The 23,326-nt window shown below is 37.4% G+C and overlaps 4 protein-coding genes and 1 non-coding gene across 5 annotated transcripts; 4 read left to right on the top strand and 1 right to left on the bottom strand.

Moving 5' to 3' along the window:
- Nucleotides 1-12: 12 nt before the first annotated feature.
- Nucleotides 13-8,150, top strand: LOC105312011 (G patch domain and KOW motifs-containing protein-like). The gene is made up of 14 exons (XM_019994163.1): nt 13-217; nt 331-554; nt 599-753; nt 2,121-2,227; nt 2,300-2,420; nt 2,624-2,708; nt 2,762-2,823; nt 3,078-3,137; nt 4,819-4,894; nt 4,966-5,020; nt 5,065-5,512; nt 5,826-5,895; nt 6,040-6,125; nt 7,963-8,150. Exons 1-14 carry the CDS (start codon nt 48-50, stop codon nt 8,092-8,094), a joined length of 1,851 nt encoding a protein of 616 aa, XP_019849722.1. The 5' UTR covers nt 13-47; the 3' UTR covers nt 8,095-8,150.
- Nucleotides 8,151-8,195: 45 nt separating this feature from the next.
- LOC100642133 (early growth response protein 1-like) lies at nt 8,196-10,212 on the top strand. The gene has a single exon (XM_003384933.2). It carries the CDS (start codon nt 8,427-8,429, stop codon nt 9,675-9,677), a length of 1,251 nt encoding a protein of 416 aa, XP_003384981.1. The 5' UTR covers nt 8,196-8,426; the 3' UTR covers nt 9,678-10,212.
- Nucleotides 10,213-12,126: 1,914 nt separating this feature from the next.
- Nucleotides 12,127-15,224, bottom strand: LOC109580699 (uncharacterized). Its single transcript, XM_019994162.1, has 9 exons — nt 15,179-15,224; nt 15,091-15,130; nt 14,874-15,044; nt 13,859-14,752; nt 13,721-13,813; nt 13,592-13,675; nt 13,230-13,541; nt 13,141-13,183; nt 12,127-12,683 (listed from the first exon to the last, which is right to left on the bottom strand). Exons 1-9 carry the CDS (start codon nt 15,199-15,201, stop codon nt 12,145-12,147), a joined length of 2,199 nt encoding a protein of 732 aa, XP_019849721.1. The 5' UTR covers nt 15,202-15,224; the 3' UTR covers nt 12,127-12,144.
- Nucleotides 15,225-15,318: 94 nt separating this feature from the next.
- On the top strand, nt 15,319-23,302 carry LOC100631479 (WASH complex subunit SWIP-like). The gene is made up of 36 exons (XM_019994164.1): nt 15,319-15,492; nt 15,553-15,692; nt 15,755-15,874; nt 16,064-16,109; nt 16,159-16,229; nt 16,317-16,399; nt 16,483-16,522; nt 16,591-16,694; nt 16,759-16,879; nt 16,973-17,081; nt 17,181-17,308; nt 17,370-17,530; nt 17,584-17,698; nt 17,762-17,995; nt 18,056-18,103; nt 18,207-18,255; nt 18,328-18,383; nt 18,479-18,555; nt 18,607-18,649; nt 18,699-18,764; nt 18,836-18,952; nt 19,013-19,105; nt 19,151-19,229; nt 19,284-19,513; nt 19,700-19,804; nt 19,859-19,948; nt 20,001-20,051; nt 20,104-20,212; nt 20,313-20,466; nt 20,537-20,600; nt 21,699-21,782; nt 21,866-21,962; nt 22,019-22,113; nt 22,624-22,719; nt 22,778-22,970; nt 23,111-23,302. The coding sequence occupies exons 1-36, from the start codon at nt 15,432-15,434 to the stop codon at nt 23,182-23,184; spliced, it is 3,603 nt and encodes a 1,200-aa protein (XP_019849723.1). The 5' UTR covers nt 15,319-15,431; the 3' UTR covers nt 23,185-23,302.
- Nucleotides 19,560-19,633, top strand: Trnam-cau (transfer RNA methionine (anticodon CAU)). The gene has a single exon. It is a non-coding gene; the product is annotated as a tRNA-Met (tRNA).
- Nucleotides 23,303-23,326: the final 24 nt, after the last annotated feature.

Genomic DNA, 23,326 nt, shown 5'->3' on the forward strand with positions numbered 1-23,326 from the left:
GTTGATTCACGTGGAAGCAACAAATTAAATTAGTTTTAACTTTTAAAATGGCTGAAAATATTACAGAGAAAGCTACACCTTCTGTCTCCTTTAAATTAAGTGCTACCGGCTCTAATAAACGCGGAGCCTCATCTTTTAAAAGAAGCAGCGACACTGAGGGCAACGACAAGCAAGATAAAGACTACATACTGTCAGTGGAAGACAAAAAATTGAACAGGTAGCCTATATACATAATAATTATTATATTTATTGAGTGATTAATTTTTTAAAATATAAATATTTTAAAATAAATACACAATTATTTTAAAATATTTAAATTTTAAAAATCAGTGCCGTTCCGAAGCCCCCACCTCGTGAGTACATCATCCCACTAATTAAAACCAATATCTGGCGGAATCCTACTCAAGATGTGGGTGTGGTTAACCCAGAGCAGGCCACAGCCACTGAGAGACTCAATAGACTAAAGGGGGTGGAGTCAGGATCAGTGGCCACGCCTTCTGAGGAGACCAAAGAGACTGATATGAATATAATAGCTGCTAAGGCGATACTGGAAGGTAAAGTTAGGGTAATATTTTACTGTCCTTTTAAAAGATGCTAGATATAAGATCCGGTGTATTTGGAGAGGATCAAAGAGGAGGAGGAGGAGGAGGGAAGGCTGAGGGTGGCCTGGTCATTCCATTGATAATGCAGAACAAACCTCCTGTCCAAGCTGACGATGATAAACTAACTGACCTACCCTACCGACCAGAAGAGGTAACTAACTTATACTCTAACACACACTTTATTCATAACAGCTGCAAAACTACATGTACATGTATGTGCATCAGAAACCTAATAGTTCCATTGTCACAAAATTCGTGACAAGCAAAAAACCCATTAGTTCCATTGTCACAAAATCTGTGACAAGCAAAAACCCATTAGTTCCATTGTCACAAAATCTGTGACAATTTTTGGAGTGAATTAAAAAATCCGTAAAAAATCCAGTTTTGATCAGAATCAGCTCAAACTTTTACACAACATAAGAACATGTATATGTATGAGGAACCATTATTAAGATGGAGAATTCTCTCCTTTTCAATTTTGGCAAAATTTAACCCATGACCATGTACTATATATAGTCCATGGTTTTTTCCAAAAAATGGCTCCGAAATGACGTCCAATTTTTATTACTTTTTCTGATACATATTGATATCCTTATGCTGTGTAGAAAGTTTGAGTCAATTCCGACAAGAAATTTTCAAGTTACAGCCATTTTTAAAAACGAGCCAAATTTTGAAAAATACCCAAGGCTGCCCATGGTTTTTTCCAAAAAAATGGCCCCGAAATCACCCCAAATTTTTATTACATTTTCTGATACATATTGATGTCCTTATGCTGTGTAGAAAGTTTGAGTCGATTCCGACAAGAAATTTTCAAGTTATAGCCATTTTAAAAAACGAGCCAAATTTTTAAAAATACCCAAGGCTATAGCCCATGGTTTTTTTTCCAAAAAATGGCCCCGAAATCACCCCAAATTTTTATTACATTTTCTGATACATATTGATGTCCTTATGCTGTGTAGAAAGTTTGAGTCGATTCTGACAAGAAATTTTCAAGTTACAGCCATTTTTAAAAACGAGCCAAATTTTTAAAAATACCCAAGGCTATAGCCCATGGTTTTTTTTCCAAAAAATGGCCCCGAAATCACCCCAAATTTTTATTACATTTTCTGATACATATTGATGTCCTTATGCTGTGTAGAAAGTTTGAGTCGATTCCGACAAGAAATTTTCAAGTTACAGCCATTTTTAAAAACGAGCCAAATTTTGAAAAATACCCAAGGCTATAGCCCATGGTTTTTTCCAAAAAATGGCTCCGAAATGACGTCCAATTTTTATTACATTTTCTGATACATATTGATGTACTTATGCTGTGTAGAAAGTTTGAGCTGGTTTCAACTAAAATTTTTCCAGTTATGACCATTTTAAATGCAAATTTTTGAAATAAAGCAAAGACTGTTATGGTTTTTGCTTTCTTCTGAAAGCAAAAACTTCTTTTCTCTCCCTCTCTTTCTCTTTCTCTCCCTCTCTTTCTCTCTCTCTCCCTCTCTTTCTCTCTCCCCCCCTCTCTCTCTCTGTTAGAGTACCCTCAGTGATTATGCTAGTATGCCAATTGAACACTTTGGGTCAGCCATGTTGAAAGGAATGGGCTGGAAGCCAGGCCAAGCCATTGGACTCAACAAGAAGGGGTATGTACATGTACAAGTACTGGAGGAGCATATTCTACTGGAGCATATGCTAATGATTCTCATTGTGTGTAGATTGATTGAACCGATTGAGTACATACCACATCCAGGGGGTCTGGGACTGGGGGCCACCCCTAAACCCCCCGACCCAAAGAAGAAAAACAGGATAAAGAAACCAGGAGAAATTGAGATAAAAGTCAGGAGAAAAGACAGTGAGAGAGAGAATGACCATTGTTACATTTTAGTGGTTGTTAAATTGTTTCTGTTCAATTGTCTCTTATGATAACAGTTTGTCCTATTAACCTCTTTCTCACGCACCATGCAGTTACTGCCAAGCATTATAGTTATTATTATTGTCTATCAATCTTACCCTCTGCCTTTCATGATTTCTTAATAAAGAGACCGAAGCCTTATAAAGATAAAGATGGCCGTGTGAGACATGTCAAGAAAATTGGAGAAGAAATACCAGAAGAGAAACCAGAAGGTACATGTACATCAAGTTGTCAGAGCGATGCATCATTGTCGCCATGGCAATAGGTTTTCATGTGGGGAACTTTGCTCGAGTGATTGACGGACCTCATGAAGATCTTTATGGAAAAGTGAGAGTGAGGGGAGGGCGGGAGGGAGAGAGGGTGGAGGGAGAGAGAGGTGAGGGAGAGAGGGGGAGGGAGGGAAAGAGATGAAAGGAGAGGGCGAGACTCGAGAGAAGAAAGAGTATAAATTTAAGATAAGATAGACAGAAGAAAGAGAGAGAGAGAGAGGGAGGGGGGTGGCGGTAGTGATAGAGAAAGTATATAGCGAAGGAAAGTAAGTGAAGTGACTCGTGGTTAGTTATTAATTCTTTAATTTTTAGATTGTTTCGGTCGATGAGAAAAATTCAACACTCGTCCTTAGACTAGTCATTAACAATGAGGTAATAATGATGTAATCAACCTTATAATGATATGCGTGCATGCGTGGCTGCATGCATGCACTCTCTCTCACCAACACAAATAGTCCAACTTTATGCAGTGCCCACTGTATTAACCAGTGGCGACAGTCTGTCTCCGGAGGTTCTTAAACGCAACTAGATGATTGTTAGAGAGAAGTAGAGAGTTGTCCCTCCTTCCTAACACCATTGTGTATACTTTCCCTCAAATCTGCCAGCCTCTTTCCTCAGTAGACCACTCCTTGACACTCTCCATAAGGGCCTCTGAGTGTTTAAGAGGTTTTTATAGCCTCCTGGGAAACCATTGCCTTTCTTTATATAGCCAAGACTGGCACTGCTATGCAAGCACCTTGATAACATCTGTGCCTTAATAAAAGCTAGGGTAGGGCCTTTACTTAATGCTATGGTACTCTTCTCTCCTCTCTTTCATGAATTTGCTTATTAAGTAAGTGAGTTTGGATTTGAGCATAATCCAGACATACTAGCAGTATAATGGCTATGTATATAAGGCCCCAGCTTATTCTGTTGAGTATACATAGACTTTAATAATGACGTGGTGTATAGAGAAGTACACTATTAGCTACTTGTCTTAAGTGGAAATGTATTCAGAGTGGTGGGAAGGAGGCCTGGACAGAGGCTGGGGTTAGATACTGTACAAAAATCAAACTGTTTGTATTTCTTGCACACGTTCACCTAGTTACTCTTCCCTCCTGCTCTAACTGTACATGTACATGCCATTCCATTGACACAATGTACATATACATTCTATATCCTTCTGTGTACATAGGCTCTACACGTACATGTATGTATCTGCCTTTGTGTGAATGTTAGGAGTTAGACTGTTCCTTATCTCAGACCTGTAACACTATAGCTCACAGTCTTTCTTAATCTCCATATCAATGTCACTTGAGCTGTGTGTCCTTTCCAGGCTCGCCCTCTTATGGGGAGGCGTCTATATCTATCAAGCAGCGATATTATGGAGTATCGGGTTCACATGTTAATATCTTATCATAAAGATGATATTATACTTATATAATAATAGAATACATTGTCCGAATGTGCAATTGTTACTTTACGTGGCTCATTTTGTATCCATAATTAAATATTAATGTATTTATACTGTACAGAATTGCTTATGCATTATATTCACTGTAATGGTTATTATTCTCAAGTCTGATGATGCTTAATGTGAGCTAGTGTTAATTAACAGTGTCTCTGTCTTTCTCTTATCTCTAAAGTCTCCAATTACAGCTATTGGTATCAACAGGTTCCATTCAAAGCTTATGGACAGGTGATGATTGATAGCATTAAGTTACCTTGAGAGCGGCTGCTCAATAATCAATATTGAAGAGGTCGGCTGCATGTACATGTACATGTGTGAATAATAGATAACAATTTGAATTGAGGTCATCACCAGTATAATATCTACTGTGATATGAATCTGTTGGCGGTTCCTCCTGTACTGCTCCTCCTGTACTCTGCTCTTGTTTACTAGCCGTATCTTGTTATGTACACTCATGCCTCGTGTCACACTTCCTATCACTTATCATCATATAACATTTGTAGTAAATAAAATAAAATATGCTTTAGCTTTTATGTACATTGTATGTGTACATGTACATTGTATTGGAGACATATTGTTCATGTTTGATTTCGTATGCTGTAGAATCTGAGATTTAGTACGAATCATCTTGAAGTTGTGTCTGAAGAAGAATTCAAAAGATTTGGAAGATCAACAAATGGTATAGCCATAGAGTGTTGTTGTTTTATTTTTAAAAGTATGCCTATATTTCTGTCTTTCATTTTAACTCAGTCAAAAGAGAATCTAAACCATTTGAAAAAGAATACGGACTTATCTTGTCTAATAGGTACATGTTATACTCCATTTTATTGTGTCTCTACACTCATGCAGATCAACCTCCTCTCTTGACTCTAATAATATTTCATCTCAAAGAAAGAAGCGCCCGATTTCTCCCCCTACTCCTCCTTCTATCTCCAAAGAAGAAGAGCTCAGTAGGAAACCAAAACGAGACCCATACTCTGGAAGGAGTGAGGAAGGAGAGACAGAGAGAGCCTTTAGTCACAAGGAAAGAAAAGACAAAGATGGCAGAGAAAAGAGGAGAGAGAAAGATGGTGGCAGTGCCAAGAGAAGTACAAGGGATGATAGTAGACACAAGAGAGGGAAAGAGCAAATTAAAAGAGAGAGGGAGCATGATGACAAGGAGAAGGAGGGTCGCCCTGTCAAGAAATATTCAAAAGTGTCTTTGCATAAAAGTAATGATGACATTTGGGTATCATCAAATCTTAAAGTACGCATCATCGACAAGGAGTTTAATGGAGGGAAATATTACAACAAAAAAGTAATAATAATAATAATAATAACTATATACAATATAATTATACCCATGCATGGCTAATGGTATAATTATATACTGTAAAGTAATCTCAGACAATTAACCCATTGTCCTATGTACATAGACTATGATTTAGAGGTCATAGTTTATCTCGTAACAACAAGTTACTAAGAAATATAATATAATCCATGTTGGCTCTATTGTTATTATTATTCACAGTAGTTCCGGTTTGATCCTGATCTATGTGTACATGTATACGCGTGTACATGTACATGTGCATATAGTTGTGTTTTGAAATATGATATTTCTTATTTCATAGGTAGTTGTTATTGATGTCATCCGCATTGATAATTGTATCTGTCAGACTGAAGACGGAAGGTTATTAGAAGGTGCATGAGTACTTAATATTTGATTTATCTTCTCTTCTTTTCTCTCATATTCTCTGTATCACTCTCTCTCACTCTCTTTGTCCTTCAATTTATAACATGCCCTCTTTCTCCCTCCTCTCTCTCTCTCTTCACACACCTTTACAGGGTTAAGTCAGGCAATGCTAGAGACAATAGTTCCCAAAACTGATGAAGCAGCTGTGATGATAGTGTCAGGAGAGAGGAAGAGAGAGGTGAGCATATCGTCCTGTGTACATGTACATGTACATTATACATGTACATGTACATGTACATGTACATGTACATGTACATGTACATGTACATGTGAGAGTGTGCACGCGAATCTGACAATTGTGTCATGTGTATTAAAGCAATATCGGGTTTCTTGTTTAAAATTAATTTAGCTTTGATCTAACAGTTCCATGTAAATGCACATGTACCTTAAGTTCCAAAGAGATGCAAGCACCTCATACACTATACTGTATGTGCTATGCCTTCCTTTTTTGTATGACCCTCTTTCTCTCCACCACCACCTGTATGTATACATGTACACTTTACATGCTGTGAATAATCTTACAATAAGAGCTTCCCTCCCAACCTCTTGTCTCAAGGAGCAACTACTTTACAACCTCTTAACTTGAAGTGGCTTAAGAGGACTCCATCCCTCCTTAACTCAAGGACATTCTCTAAACATTCAGAGAGGGACACAGAGGGAGAGGGCATGTCAGCTTCAATTAGTACAGCATTCAGTGAACATGTGTTATAATGTCCTGTTAATGCAAGGCAGTCAGTGTGTAATGGACTAGCTCTCAGTAATAGTAATTGTAATTCATGACATTTACACACATTTAGACTCTATAAGCATACATGTACTCCTTGTAATCATGCAGTGGACATTATGTGCATGTGGAAACTGCAGGCCCTAAAGTACATGTACATGACTGGGTCTGCTAGGTTGTGAGTATTTCATTATTTAGATTAAGTCATTTCTTTAACACACACACACACACTCACACACACACACTCACTGACACATGCACATTGTATAAAGAGACACTGGAGTCAGAGAGAACCTTATCAAATTGTTTATGAATTTGGTGGTTGATGGTTGCTGATGGTGGTCAGTCATTGCTACCACATTTTTTTAAAACCATCCAACTAGCCACAGGTAGTCTCTTAAGCAAACTCCTTTCTCTTTTCAAAATTGAATTATAGAACAAGGCCAGCTTTGAGGCTACTTGGGGCAGGTGCTATGCTATAGAGAGTAGGCAGAGCAAAGAAGGGCTTAGCCCTTGAGGTTAGGATTGTTAAAGCACTTCATGGCGGTCCTCTCTTGAAAGGCCAGCCTCTTAGCAGTCCCACTGTGTTGAGTAGCAGCCACAGGTATGTACACAAGGTTGTCCTGAAAGGCTGAAGGAGGATACCTCGTCTATTAGTCCATCCTTGAAGGAGGGGAACAAGGATTGCTGAGTTAGCTACTGGAGCTGTTTTCCTCTTTCCCTTAGACTACAACTTGTTAATACTATAGTGCAGCTGGTCTTTTATTGGTCCTCCATAATGTGTATGTACATGAGCACAGAGAAGCGTGTGGTATTTCATTTACCTACATAATTAACATAGGGACAATGATTATGATAATGAATAATACTAAATGTGTACATGCATCATTTTATAATAATGATAATGATAATAGATCAACAACAACAACAACAACAATGACAACAAAGTAGTTTATATAGCGATAGTCTTGTTAGACTGTTATGAGTTATGCATTTTCTAGTTGGCTTGATGTTTACTTAGTCACCAATGTTGTTTATGTGTGTGTTTGTGGTTTGGTGCTTTTGTTATTAAGCCCAGCTGCAGTTTCATATCAATAGTTCATATAAACAGACATTTTGTGTTTAATCTAATGCCAGACTCTATGATTTGTCCAGCTGTCTTATTAATGTACACCATTTGCATTTGTTTACTGGTATAATAATTGCTATGTGGCTTTAGGCTCTCTCTTTCTTTTCTCTCTCTCTCTCTCTCTCTCTCTCTCTCTCTCTCTCTCTCTCTCTCTCTCTCTAGTTTGCTAGTATAATTCAAAGAAACAGTAGCAGCTGTCAGGCGTTGGTTAGGGTGATGCATTCAGATGACATATTAACATTAGGATATGATGAACTCTGTGAATACGTTGGGAGAGATGTCAGTGACAGATAGCATTCATTTTTACCTGTACAATGTACAATTTTAAATAATAATATTTAATAATTATTTTTATTAATGATAATTTTTTGTCACAATGATATTCATGATAATCTGGATAATAATTATTAATTAATAATAATTTGTACTTTTTGCCGCGCTTTCATTTGATTGGTCAGCTACGGATTTCTCGAGGCCATAAAAGAGGATCCATTACAATCCCAAACTGCTCTTTGTGGACCATTATTCCAGCAACTGATCAACTCAGTCACTCTTCCTCCAAGACTCATAATTCTCCTACACCTTCCTCCGTACAGCTAGCTTTCAGTCCTCCTCCTCGTCAAGTAATGGCCTGCAGACTGGAGCCCTCACCTATGTCTTTCCAAAACGTTCACTGCTCCATGCTTATCGATTCATCAGGAAGCCTTCCAACCCTGACGGTGCAACCGGCTGTACAGTACACCAATGGGACAGTTACTGTTAAACCTTACAAGAGACCGCAGCAACCTCCACATCTTGTGTCTGTCCCTACTCCTCCAGGTACTGTGGTAGTCAGCACCACTACACAAGGAGTTGTCCAGCCACAGCATCCAGCTGTCACGTCTTCTTGCTCGTATTCCTCTTGTCCTCCTCCAATTCGTCCAGTACAACTCCCCTCCTCATCATACACAGGCTCCTTTGATCCCTTCCCTCCCTTCCCTTACAGGGCTACCATGGCTCCTCCTTATACCCCCAATACTCCTCTTACTCCGGCCGGAGACGACTTACAATTCGACGGTCTCTTCGATCTGCCTCCTCTCATGGACCTCAATGATGAGAAACCTCTCTTTGACGATAGCACCTTTGTTGATTGTCTCCGTGGTATGGACCTCGATAACATTCCGTCGGTTGATGTCATCTCTCCTACCATGCCACACATCCCCTCCATGTTTCACAGTCAAACAGATTCAGAGTCAGAATCTCAAGAGACCGATGCTCCCCCGATCATAGTCAAGAACCCAGAGACAACCATATCACCGCTAGCCCTTCAACCAGTTCCAACTCGTAGACGAGGTGGTGGGGGAAAGACCCGTCCCGATGTCCCTAAAGGACGTAAGCGCTCCCGTGACGACATCAAAGAGCAAAAGATAAAGTCTGACGGTGATAGTGAAGATGTTGCTAGCTCTCCTTCTCTCTCAGAGCCTGTCTTATCTCCTAACGGCAGCTCGAGGATTTTCGTCTGCACATACCCAGGTTGTGATAAATCCTATTCAAAGAGTTCTCACCTAAAGGCTCACCTCCGTCGTCACACCGGCGAGAGACCGTTTGCTTGCAACTGGCCCGGTTGCGAGTGGAGGTTCTCTCGTTCGGACGAGTTGGCTCGCCATGAGCGGAAGCACACCGGAGTCAAACCTTTCGGGTGCACAATCTGCGGGAAGAAGTTCACTCGCTCTGACCATCTCTCGAAACATGTCAAGATACACTTTCGTCCTCGTAAACCAAGAGGAGGCAACAATAGACGCCGTGCGTCTCAGATCAGCTCTGTGTCCAGCATTGAAGACTGCACCTCTCCCGTCTCTGTCTCTCCGACTCAGGCTGATGTCTTCTTTGATAATTAAGAACCTCTCTTCTTCTCTCTCTCTCCTTAAAAGAGACATTAGCTTTCTCTCATTTTGGAGTCTGTCTTTTAAAATTATGGACTCATGCAAGTTTTTGACAGGTCTATTATTATCATTATGTTAATTTGTAATCTAGCACGCATACACCTTATAAACAGGGAGCTCTTTGGTGATTCAAAAATTATTATTATTATTATTATTATCGTTATACTACCGACACATCAAGATTATTATATTGTTATTATTATCAAGAATTCTATGCATTATATATATTATTATATATGAATTATTAAATTATATTATTATTATTATTATACAACAAATTCACTGCTCTAAAGAACAAAGAACACGTTATTACCAATATTATCTTGATTTCTCATACAAATTATTATTAATAAAATACTTTCTATTGATCACTGAATTAATTTGAAATAACTTTCCTTTCTCTCTCTCTCTCTCTCTCTACATGTATTGCGATGATGTATATATCATTTTTCATGTAAAGAAATTTATTATAACACTTTTCAAAACAACAGATACTTTTAAAAATGTGCCACCTGCAAGCTCCTTACGCACTCAAAAAGACATGTACATGTACATGTACATAGACACAAATTAATGGCGAATTCAAGTAGGTTATACATTAAGGACACAAGCAAGCACATTTAATGATAAAGAAGTATTTAGCTACACGTGTTTCTCTTTTGTTGTTATTGTTAAAAATTCTTGTGTATATAGCTAAACTGAATGTACATACAAGTAGATATGATACACGCTTATAATGGGACAAAACTTTCCAAAAACAATACAAGCCTGTATTCATTAACAAATGCAAACTGAAACGAAAAAACGAACATCATTGTTGAACAGCTGCAAAGTGAAAGAAGCATTTAAAAAATTGCGCTCTTCATCAATTCATAATGTTACTCAACACTCTCTTAACTCTTCATTCATACACATAAATGAATAGCAGCTGGAAGGTAGAGAATACGAAGGTGTTTACCATTAACTGGAGGTAACAGAACACCAGGACTTATCACTGAACTGTTAGAGACGGGGTGTAACTAGATACGGATTATATTGGCGGTGGATCTCTGAATCTAATTGGAGAGCTGTGAATGTAGCCTTTCCTATTGATAAACATGGGGTAGGTTCTCCCATAGTGGAATATGATCTTGGATACTGAACCATTATTCATAATCTCTGACCTTATCTCTCTCAGCCTGGGCTGACAGTGAATAACATTAGGAGGCAGATGAAAGGACTTACCACACACAAACATCAATACATGTTGGTTCACACACACACACACACACACATGTACACATGAAGACATACAAACACCCATTACCATATTTCAGAGCTCAAACTGTAAGCAAGTTTTAAAGCTCTCATAGCCCCCATATGTGTACATAGCAGTATTACTGAGAATAGTAGCAATACAATGAAATTAACATCTTGTTATTTTGATACTAGCTACAACTTAATTTCTTATAGAAACTACCAACTTCCTGATTTGATACTTGGCAAAGATTGGGTGCCACAATATTTCTATAGCGCTACTCATCTTAAACCCCAACAGGTGGCAATGTTTGAATTATGTAGTGCATAAGTGGCTCTGGTGGTCTAGCTCATACTACAAAGCAGTATTTGCTATAGCTCAATAGCTGACATGCATTGCTGGGCAAAGCAAACAGGCTGAGAAGTGGGTATTGCATTTTTACAGCTGCAACCGTGTGTTGTATGTGTGTGTGTGTGTGTGTACATAGGAGACTTATGATTTAATTAACAGCCACACAATGAGAGAGACAGACTCGCAGACACATGCAATTGAATATCAAGGCATATTGTTTTAATTAAGCTCCTCTGATTACAGGGTCTCACTCGTAGGAGCATGAATACTATTAATTTTTAGTAATTGACAGGGTTTTACTCAAGTTTGAAATACTGATATTCATTTAGTTGTTATCTCTTGTAGTATATCATGAATTTACTCACTATAACAGCATGAATGCCATTAAAACTACATTCTATCCCTTTTGGTAGACTTTTAGCCCTCAAACTGTTCTTTTAAAGCTAAAACGCACTCAATATCTATTACAATAAAGCTCTTAGCTAAGCATTTACAACATGGCTTAAATGTGACAGGCTAGTCTTTAAGAGTGAGCTGCAATAGCTTACATATTAGGTCTGAGGTGTGGCTGACAAATGATCTCAGCATCATTGGATGTCACTTACAGCTGCTTCGTCCTGGAGACACTTTCTCTTCCAGTTACATCTTAGCAGCAATCAAGGGTAGTTTAAAAGGTAACAGGCTACCAGCTACACCAGCACCGCGTCTTTTTCAGCCTTTTACCAACACCACCCCAGCCCAAGTGTATTTTGAGGGGGCGTACCTGAAGCAAGGGTGTGGCTGCTTGCTGCAAATGTGGGGGCGTTGCAGTTTTTATAATAATAATTTATTGATTTATTTATTGTTCAGTTCAAGCATCAGTTTACACCAAACAATGTCATCCTTCCTCTTCTTTATCAAATCATCAAGACACTCTAGTTTTGTGAGCAGTGAAGATAAGGACAGATCTTTATTGCTTGAGGTAGAAGAAGAAGAAATACTGTCATACAATAGCTTTAAATCACGGAGTATGTCCCTAGCTATTGGCATCAATTTATCATCAGTGCTTTCTTTAAATAGAGAATCAGGTTCAGTCTGGGTTGCTGATGTTTCTTGAATCACAGGTTTGGTTCCAGTTTCTAAACACGTATCAGCAACAGGATCAGTCTGAGTTTCGGAGTATTTAGAAACGCTTGTTTCAGTTTGAGTCTGTGCAGTCCTGAGAATGGAAGAATCAACCTGGGTTTCTGAAGATTTGAGATTACATGCTTCAGTTTGAGTTTGAACTTCAGAGTAATCTAAAGCTTTTATTTCTGAGATGCAAGTATCAAAGTTGGAACAGTTCATCTTCTCTTCTCTTTCATTGTAACTGCTACTAGGAGACTTTGAGCTGTCTGAAACAAAAAGAAACTAATAATAATAATAATAATGATAATAATACTAAATAAATAAATAAATAAAAATCAGGCCAAAGTCTCTGTAGTACATGGTCTCGGGTCAAATTTCACCAAAATTGAAAGGAGAGAATTCTCCATTTTTATAATATTTTCTGATACATATACATGTTTTTATGTTGCAAAGAAAGTTTGAGCTGATTCCGATCAAATTTGGATTTTTTATGAATTTTTAAGTTGCTCCAAAATCAGGTAAAAGTTCCTGTACTATAGTACATGGTCTCGGGCCGAATTTTGCCAAAATTGAAAAGGAGAGAATTCTCCATTTTTATAATATTTTCTGATACATATACATATTTTTATGTTGCATAGAAAGTTTGAGCTGATTCCGATCGAATTTGGATTTTTTATGAATTTTTAAAGTTGCTCCAAAATTGGGTAAAAGTCCCTGTATTACCTTTTATCTCATTCAAATCTTCAGTCAATACTGGCTCAACAACCTACAAAGCTAATGTCATTAATATTCTATTAATTTACTATTTTTACTTCATCACAAGTAGAATATTCAGTCTTCTTAACAGGCTTAAAATCACCAGTGAAATCCATCCAATGCCTACTCTGTGGGGTCCTACCGTAATTAGCAAATTCACCTCCATTAAGGCTTGTATCAGCAGATAATGGTTTCTCAAAAGGGACCATCATACTCTCAAAAGCGTTTGAAGTTGTGCGAGCAGGAAGAGAAGGAGAAAGAGGAGCTTGTTTCTTCATCGTTGCTTCAGTAGATGATTCAGTACTTGTTTGTGAGAGGATTTCAGTACAGAGCAACTGTTGAGTGGGTGAGTGAGTCACAATAACTGACTAAAAATAATGTACAAAATAAGCACGTATCTCCATGCATTTTACATAACCTGTTTTTCTGGGGCTAGCATGGAACTGATACCAACAGGATCTTCATCAGATAACACTGGACTGCAACACAATGGAAGTGTATGCTTTTAAAAATATATAATACACAATTTAACCAGCACCAAATTTACCCTGTTTTTCTTTAAAATTGTATCATTTGCAGTTTTAGCAGGCAAGCCCACGAGTGATGCTAATGATTTTTGCTGTACAGTTGAGAAAGGAGTCTAAACACAGATTAATGAACACAAATAGCTAATGCAAGTACATACTTCTCTATCATAAATTGGACTCTTTCTCTTCTTCTTGTAGACAGTTTGATCGTGTCTTGTTCCTTGTCCCTGTTGATGCAGTACAGGTTTCTGCTTGTTATACCAATTGATGTCCTCCCATTGAAATGAAGATTTGTTCTCTAGGCAAGCTAGAGGCTTTCTCTTCCTGTCACGTCTATCATCAAGATCACACTGAAATCTGGCAGGTTTCTTAATTGGGATTTCACTATTAGCTTGTAGAGGCATTGCTTTATAAGGATGAAAGGTTGAATTGGCTAACAGAGTGTGGTCATTGTTTAGAGAATGCTGAAGGATAGGCTTTTTTGAGGAATGATAGTCAGGAAAGATAGACTCAGTGTCTGTTAGGAGAGATCCAGTATGAACATGAAAAGGCTTTGATGGCTTAACGTGTGAATGGAAGATGGACTCAGATAGAAATGAATCATCATTAGGAGGAGGAGGAGGAGGTTTCGTGACTCTGTTGTGTCCAATAGGCAATACTGACTCAGTAAGGATTGAATGATTCTGTGATGTTAGCTCCTGCTTAGGGATAGGAGGAGAAAGAGGATGAAGTTTCCTTTGATGTGAATGAAACACAGACTCATCAAGGAAAGACTCAGAAGTCTCCTCTGCATTAAGTGTTGTATTTAAGCTCCAGTTATGTAACGACTTTTGTCCATTTTTTGCTGTTGGTCTATTTTTAAAGTCCATAGCTGGAGGTGGAAACTTTGCTGTAGAGACTTTCGGTTGATTGTCGTAAAAGGAGATTGAACCAAGGTCTAGCATAGAGGGCTGGGAGCCTGGGGAGGTAGACAGGTCAAGGTTGAAGTTTGACTGCTGGTTAGATGATGGAAGAGTGATCTTTTGTGGAACTCTAGCGCCATTGTCTTTAACCTAAAAGTATCATAATAACAAGCAGCCATTAATTAAGGACTAGGGCTAATTACATTATTATTATACCTTAAATGAGAGAAATAATATTATTATTCATAAAGGATAATTTCGTCATACTAACTTTATTCTCAATATTATGATCATCGCAAGTCTGACGCAAAGCTCTAAGAGATATCAAGTCTTGACTGACAATCCTTTTATACTGAATGTCCATTGGGGGAGAGGACTGGCGGGTACGTTTTGCTGTTCCTCCTCTCCCTATCACTGCATGGCGCTTCCTCTCAAAGAACTCCTAAAATTTGACATTTAATGGTTAGATTTTATATTTCTAATTGCACTTTTTGTAATTTCCTTTCATTTTGATGCCTCACACGAGTCCTATTAAAAGAAAAACTTGGGAAATAATGATAAAAACCAAGAACTAACCTTGCTCCACCTACCCAGTTCATTTTTTTGATTGAACAGGTGGAAGCACGTGGGTAATAACCGCCAATTATTAATCAAAGTTAACTAACTAGCCACACCTCTATTACTCTTACGTCATATGATATAACAACCACGCCTAATACCACGTGATAGTAACGGTCCCGCCTACTTTTACTGCAAATCCAGTTTGCAGAAACTGAAACTTGGAAAGAAAGGCCATTAAAAGGGATTGATATTGCCCCAGGTCTTCAACATGGCGGCTAGAGAGAGTGATTGGGCCTTTGACGAGTTTACTTATGATGAAAAAACAAGAGGTAAGGTTTGACTGGAGGCTATGCCACACCTCCTCCTATCCTCTCCCCCTCTCTCTCCAGATTTAGCTGGTCAAAAAGAGTTAGAGAAATATGAGCAGTTTTTGAAAGAGTACTCAGAGCAGCTGAACGGGATTGAAGAAGCTCTGGACGATACTCTCGGAGACCTTTGGGACTTTACACTTGACCCAGTCGGACTACAGGTAATATATACATGTATATACATGATTATTATAATTATGTTATTATTGTATTTTATTTTTAGACGACTCCTTACGAAACTGCAGCACTGAAGGATCTCATTAGAACCGATCACAAGATCCTAAACAAGGTTGTCACGATCTTCTCATCTCTGTGCTCTGAGATTACTGAGCACAAGCAAAAGGTTTGAGGCACATTATGGCTTCTTTGTGTAATTTTTAGAGGAGTTTAGTAAATTACTCCAAAATAAAACCTACCTTTTTGTACAATTATACATATTTGCCAAATAAAATTTGTTAAAAAATATGCCATTTTGCTAAAATTTTATTCCTCTAAAATCACCACCTGCTATATGTATTTTTTAATGTCACAGGCTGTGACCAAGTTTTATATTCCACTGCTGATGTATGGAGAAGGAGGTATGGAGGAGAGAGGGAGAGAGAGAGGGGATGCTCTTTCTCTTTATAGGGAAGGAAGATTTAGGAGAACAAGATGGGGAGAGCCAGCTAATGATTGGCCATAGCATAGCGATGCTTCAGGTCTGGTCTCTTCTCTTTTATAATTTTAATTGCTTGGCCATTGTATTTTTAATGGCTTGCCTAAATATTTTTTTATCTTTAATTTAGGATTTAACACTTTTTATCAACCGGATTAATGTTTTAGTGAGAGATATAATATTACAACTAGCATCACTTTATAGTGCTGAAAAGTACATGAGACATAATGTAGTGTGTACATTTACATGTTTAACTCTCTCTCTCTCCCCTCCCCCCTCTTTCTCTCTCTCTGAAGTACCATGAAAGTCATCAATGCTACTGGCATTCATCTTCAAGTTAGTGTTTTTTATGTATAAATCTATCTACCCATCTCCCTCTCCCCCTCTCTCTCTCCTCTCTCTAGACTGTCTTTGAACATTTAGCTGACGCCCTGGCAATACTGATAACCCTGGACAGCATATTTGATCATAATGTGGTACTTAGGGATCACTGGACCTTGTACAAGAGGTAAGGAATGAAGCCAGAGGAACAAGAGAACAGAGAGAGAGAAGGTGTTTATTTTTCTTTTTAGAGTTTTAACGTCGATACGAGGAGCGCCACAGGAATACGACATCGAAGAACCAAAGCTAAGACAATTGGAGAAGTTACTCGGAACCATTGAAGGGAAACTGATGGATGGAATGATATTCAAAGTAAATTTCGCTAAAAGTAGCACACAACTACACATGTGCATGTACTGTATTTTATTATAAATAATAATTGTACGTTATTGTTTTTCTTCCCAGACTTGTGTACAACAGATATTTGATATCGATGTTACTCAGAATCAGCAGCTTCATGGCGAGTTTTTATACTGCATGGGAGAGATGTATCAACACATTGACTTAAGATTAGGTAACATTATGTGCTTCCATTGCATACATGTATATACATGTACATGTACATGTAATAATTATAATAGTATCACTCTCTTTACTGTACATGTACTTGTAGTTGAGTCAAGAGAGAAGGATTCAAGGCAGCAAGTAATGGGTCTCTGTGGCCTATTGGTGTTTCATCATCGGCTGTTTAATGTACAAGAAAAGAAACTAGCCAAACTAGTCTGGGACTGGTACAAGAAAGTATGGGCTCTCCTTCCATCATGTAATCAATCACTGTATCCTCCCCTCTCTCTCTCTCTAGATTCCAGCTATCCATGTTGTTGGAAACCTGCTGTTCTTCCATACTGACTTCCTTCGTTATAATTTAGAGTACATGCCAAGGATATTGGATAAGAAATCAGTAGCAGCTGTTGAGAATGCAAGGGACCAATGGCTGACTTCATCTGGACAAAATATAACAAGGTATTATTATTATTATTATTATTATTATTATTATTATTATTTTATTTTTTAAGGATGGCTCATCAGTTTTATGTCTCTGTGTCCAGTTGGATGATCAAAATGGAGTCAGAATTACCAGCTAAACATTTGGCAGCTGCAATCACTCAAGAGGCTGCCCTACTCATTGAAGTAATTATTAACTTTTTTAAAACTCAAAAACTTGATTTTTTTACTCTCCCTCTTTCTCTCCAGGGGATGCTAATGGCTTTCACTATTAGTAACTTCATGGGAACTTTGTTGAACCTTCATTATGTGCTCCGTCGTCCTATGACCAAGTCAGGTGTACTTGCCGTCTGTCGTATGGCCGAGTTATTGAAGTCGATACAAGCCACGTATCACCGATCCTCACTAAAGATGATAGAGTATATCTCACTCTCTGTTAATGAATATGAGATCTTGATACTTGATGCCCTGGAGAGAATGACGGTAAGTTCTCTATTCTCTCTCTCCACCTCCTCTTGACGTTAATGTCTTCATTTTTTGTAGAAAACTGTTCAAGATACTCAGCAAAAGAAATATTCTGAGAGATCTCTGGTAAGTTATAAAAGATATTCAATCATTATGTAGCATCACTATACTGAGCTAGGGGATGCCCCTACTGATGGAATGCAGTAATTAGTTATCTTCTTTCTCATAGGATGTACTGGCAGCTCTGTCCCTTATGAAAATGGTCATAAACGGCCCCGGTCAGTCCCTCTGTACATGTACATGTAACTCAATTAGTTTCATTTGGTTATTTACTATTATTCTACTCACAGCCACTAAAGAGAGGAGGCTCGTCTCAAAGATAGTCTATCCTTTCTTTGCATTGCAGGTGTGACATTTTGTATAATCATTATATTAAAATTTGGTTTAATATTTTTCCTTTTTTTTGACATGTACATGTATATCATTTTTTTGATTTTGTAGAGGCAGTTTTTAAGAGAAGATGAAAAATTCGTTGGCCTCTTGAGGAAACTTGACGCAATTTCAGAACTTCAAATGAAGTAGAGTCTAACCAGCTGCTATTAAACATTATCTTTCCCTCTCTTTCCCAGAATACAGCAAGCCTGTGACTGCTCTTTTCTTTATTGGCACAAAGTAAGAATAGTATCCAGCTGCAACTTGCTATTTATTTATTTATTTACAGGAAGCTATAGTTCCTTTATACTTCACTTATATTTTTCACAATCCGTCAGAAGCTCATCGCTTACATGTAGGAAGACTCTAAGTCGTCTCTCTCCATTTACCTTTACATTCCTCCTCTCTCTCTCTCTCTACATGTAGTACATGTTTTCCACGATGAGCGATTCAGTACCAATCATCAAGTGGTGCCGCCATCTTGAGTCGAAGGACCAGCTCCTCACGATATTTGAGGATGACATATATGGTCATTTGAAAGAGGTACATGTACATGTACTGTAGGAAAGAAGCTATTTTATTTATTTTATTTTTATGAAACAGAAAATTCTTGATCCTTTATGTAAAGCTGTAGAGGAGGACCTCAGGCTTAGTATTCATCTTCACCTTAAACTGGACGACAGGAATCCTTTCAAAGTCAGTCCGTTCCGTTCCTGTTTTGTCGCTATTTTATTGTTTTAGGTGGGCGGAGTCAGAGATCTGAAGCACCTTCTCTGTATAAAGCCTGTTAGGTTTTTTGACAGAATGATTGACTTTAAAGGTTTGAAAAAATTTTATGTGTTATATTCTTTCAGGTACTTTTTTGCTCCTTTAGCTTATGTGACCAATTACCTTGATCTGACATTTTACGAGCTGAACACCGTCTCTCTCTCTGACTGGAAGACTTATGGTGACATGAGAAAACTTGCAGAGCAGAAGTATGGCCTTGTGATGCTTGAGCCTCACCTCCCTAGCGCTACACTGGAGCAGGGACTGGATGTGCTTGAAATAATGAGAAACATACATCTCTTTGTCTCTGGCTATTGCTACAATTTGAACAATCAGGTTAGTAGTTTTAAAATTTAGAAGAGCAGTTAAAATGGCTGTGAACGCCTCCTTGGCGCAGTTGGATAGCGCGTCAGTCTCATAATCTGAAGGTCGTGAGTTCGAGCCTCACAGGGGGCAGTTCTTTTTTTTTCTTTTTTTTTTGCACATTCAAGCAGTACATGTATATTGTTTTTTTTCTTTTAGATTTTTGTACAGAGAAGCTCCAACAACAAACATTTAAACACAATTAACATACAGCACATAGCAAACTCCATTAGGACTCATGGCACGGGTATCATGAACACTACGGTAAGTTTGAAATGAGCAGCTGGAATAAAAGCTCTTCATTTTGTGTACACTTAGGTTAACTTCACCTATCAATATCTTAGAAAGAAATTTTATATTTTCTCTCAGTTTATGTATGATGAACACATCAAAGCACGTTTATTGAAAGTACATATCATTTATATATTTATTTATATTTATTACGTTTTTTCTAAATAAGGAAATACGGTATTACAGGGAGCATCAGTTTGACCCAGAAGTTGATCAGAAAGTAAATTAATTCTTTATATGGGCGTGTGTTTAGGGGTGTGGTTTTCTCGTAGTATCCTTTCTCACGGGCGGAGCACTTCAATCGTGTTATACGTAAGCTAGGCTTGAATCAGGAAGGACTCAGCTACCTTGATCAGTTTAGGACTCTAATTATTCAATTAGGTATTGCACTAACATAATTATTATTATTTATAACTAACTCTTGTGCCAGAGAAATATGTCCATGTACACATAACCTTATCTTTATTCTCTTTCTTTTAAGGGAATGCAATGGGGTACATCAGGATGATCAGGTCAGGGGGTCTCCATTGCTGTAGCTCTGCCATCCGGTTTATCCCTGACTTGGAAGATATTGTCATTTTCGACGATCTTAGCAAAGACACTCAAGTCTCTCAAGACATCAAAACTTCAGCAAAGTGACTATAATCATCCTTTTCATGTATTGTTCATCAATTTCTTCTCTCTCTTTTTTTTCTCTTTCTTTAGGATTCTAGATGATGTCATTGGTAATTTAGCAAGGAATTTTGCAGAGGGGACTGAATATTTCAAGGTACTAAGTGGACTAGTTTCGTATTAATTCATTCAATATTTATTGGAATCAGCTCAAACTTTCTACACAACATAAGAACATGTATATGCATCAGAAAATATGATTAAAATGCAGAATTCTTACCTTTTCATTTTTGGCGAAATTTAGCCAAAGTCCCTGTACTATAGTACAGGGACTTTGAGCCGATTTTGGAACAACTTTAAAAATTCATAAAAAATTCAGGTTTGATTGGAATCAGCTCAAACTTTCTACATAACATAAGGACATGTATATGTATCAGAAAATGTAATAAAAATGCAGAATTCTCACCTTTTCATTTTTGGCAAAATTTGGCCAAAGTCCCTGTACTATAGTACAGGGACTTTGAGCCGATTTTGGAACAACTTTAAAAATTCATAAAAAATCCAGATTTGATTGGAATCAGCTCAAACTTTCTACATAACATAAGTACATGTATATGTATCAGAAAATGTAATAAAAATACAGAATTCTCACCTTTTCAATTTTGATGAAATTTGGCCTGAGACCATGTACATGATGTATAGTTCATAGTCACGAGGGACAGAGTAAGGTAGGGGACTAACTATTTGACTGTATCCTTTTTGACTTGCTGTTTTGTTAATGTATGCTGTTCTCTCCAAAATGATGTCTGGACAGTCTGGTATCATGAGATTCATGACCGACTGTTTGTGTGAATTACAATTTCACTGTTACACTAATGAAGTGATTAAAATTGCAAACACACTCACGTACCTTTGTACCAATAGCTGTCAGAATCATTGATAGTGTGTCTATAAACAAACTCATATATTTATACTCCCAAATAATCATTTTAATGGTCTTATTAATAATGATCCCTTTGAAGTATGGCTGGTATGTTAATCATGGTCTCTGTTATTGGTAGAGGGTAATTCCTCCTCTTGAACTTATGCATATCTACCTTGTCTGTTTGTTTGTTTTCACTGGCCAGTTTAAATCTAAAAATATTATAAAATTAATGATTATTATCTTCCACTGTGAACTATTCTTGCTTGTATAAATGCACGTACATGTGTATACATGTGATAAATTTTATTTATTTTTTCTACTTTCTTTTAGCTACTTGTTGATGTGTTTTCATCTGTTTTTCGAGATCCAAAGAATCGACATTTGCAAAACTTTTACATGATAGTTCCGCCACTGGTGAGCTCACTAATAATGGATCCTTCTTCCCTTCATCCTTGTTATGTTCTTTCTCTCTCTCTCTCTCTCTCTCTCTCTCTCAGACCCTCAATTATGTTGAGTACATTATTCAAGCGAAGGATAAAATGAATCGGAAAAATGCCAAAGGTTCTGCCTTTACTGATGATGGTTTTGCTATGGGTATGGCAGTAATTATAATAATATCAGTATTTAATTATGTGGGGGCGTGTCTGTAGGTGTGGCTTATATATTGAAGCTGGTCGATCAGTATCATGCATTTGATTCATTGCACTGGTTTGACTCTGTCAAACTTAAATATAGGACAGAAATGGTATGTCATTAATTATTATTATTATTATTATTATTATTATTATTTATTATTATTTATTATTATTATTAGTATTATTATTTATTATTATTATTTATTATTATTATTAGTATTATTATTTATTATTATTATTTATTATTATTATTAGTATTATTATTTATTATTATTATTTATTATTATTATTAGTATTATTATTTATTATTATTATTTATTATTATTATTTATTATTATTATTTATTATTATTATTATTGTATTTGTTGTACTATACTCAAACAAATTAATTTAATAACTTAACCTTCAATTAATGGCTGTCTGTGACAGTGACACTGTTATGTCTCCTTATGTACGTGTAATGAAACTGATAAATTCAATTTTAACAAGATATAACATTCCTCAAGGCAGCCATTTTGTAATGTAAATGTAATCTATTGCTGCGTGTAATTGGTTTTATGTACATAGCAGCTGTTTTTGTTCTTTTAAATTTCAATTTTTTTCTACAATCCTTTTTTTAGCGTGAGTTGGCCCAGTCCAGTGTTAGAGGTAAAGGAGATGAAAAGTTACAGCAGACGATGCAGCTGTCACAGAAAAGACTTGAAGCTTACATGAGGGTGAGTCAGGGTAGGTTCTCTCTACGACTTTCCCCTCTCTCTCTTTCTTTCTCCCTAGGAATTTGATCTGTTAGACTATTCATTGTTGAGTGCGAGGATATTCTTTAGAGCTGATCTCACAGCTAAAGAGGAGCAACAGGATGCTCCAGCTGCTCCAACGAGTGAAGAGAAACCATCAGAAGGACCCCCTCCTCCTTCCAGTGGAGGGGACAGTGGCCCACCACCCCCTCCTGACCCTCCTCCACCTGGGGGTATGTGTATCTTGTTTTGTTCTAGTTTATCTGTAGTTATGCCTATCTTTTAATTTCTGTTTATCTTCCCTTGGCCCTTGTTTGTTGTTTGTTACTGTTTTTGCCTTCTTTCATAATAAATTATTATTGTTTAATTACAGGTGCTCCACCTCCCCCTCCACCACCTCCTCCCCCACCACCTCCCCCTCCTCCTCCTCCTCCTCCTCCAATGTAGAAGAAATTCCTCATACGATATGTGGACTCTGTGTATTTCTATAATTTGTGGCGCTGTGTGTTTGTGTGTAAAATTTTGTACTTTTTTGGCTACTATGATAATTTATAACTTTATTTAATAACTAACTATGAATAATGATTAG

The sequence above is a fragment of the Amphimedon queenslandica genome, unplaced genomic scaffold (assembly GCF_000090795.2).
Source record: "Amphimedon queenslandica unplaced genomic scaffold, v1.1 AMPQUscaffold_13481, whole genome shotgun sequence".
Taxonomy (NCBI): Eukaryota; Metazoa; Porifera; class Demospongiae; order Haplosclerida; family Niphatidae; genus Amphimedon; species Amphimedon queenslandica.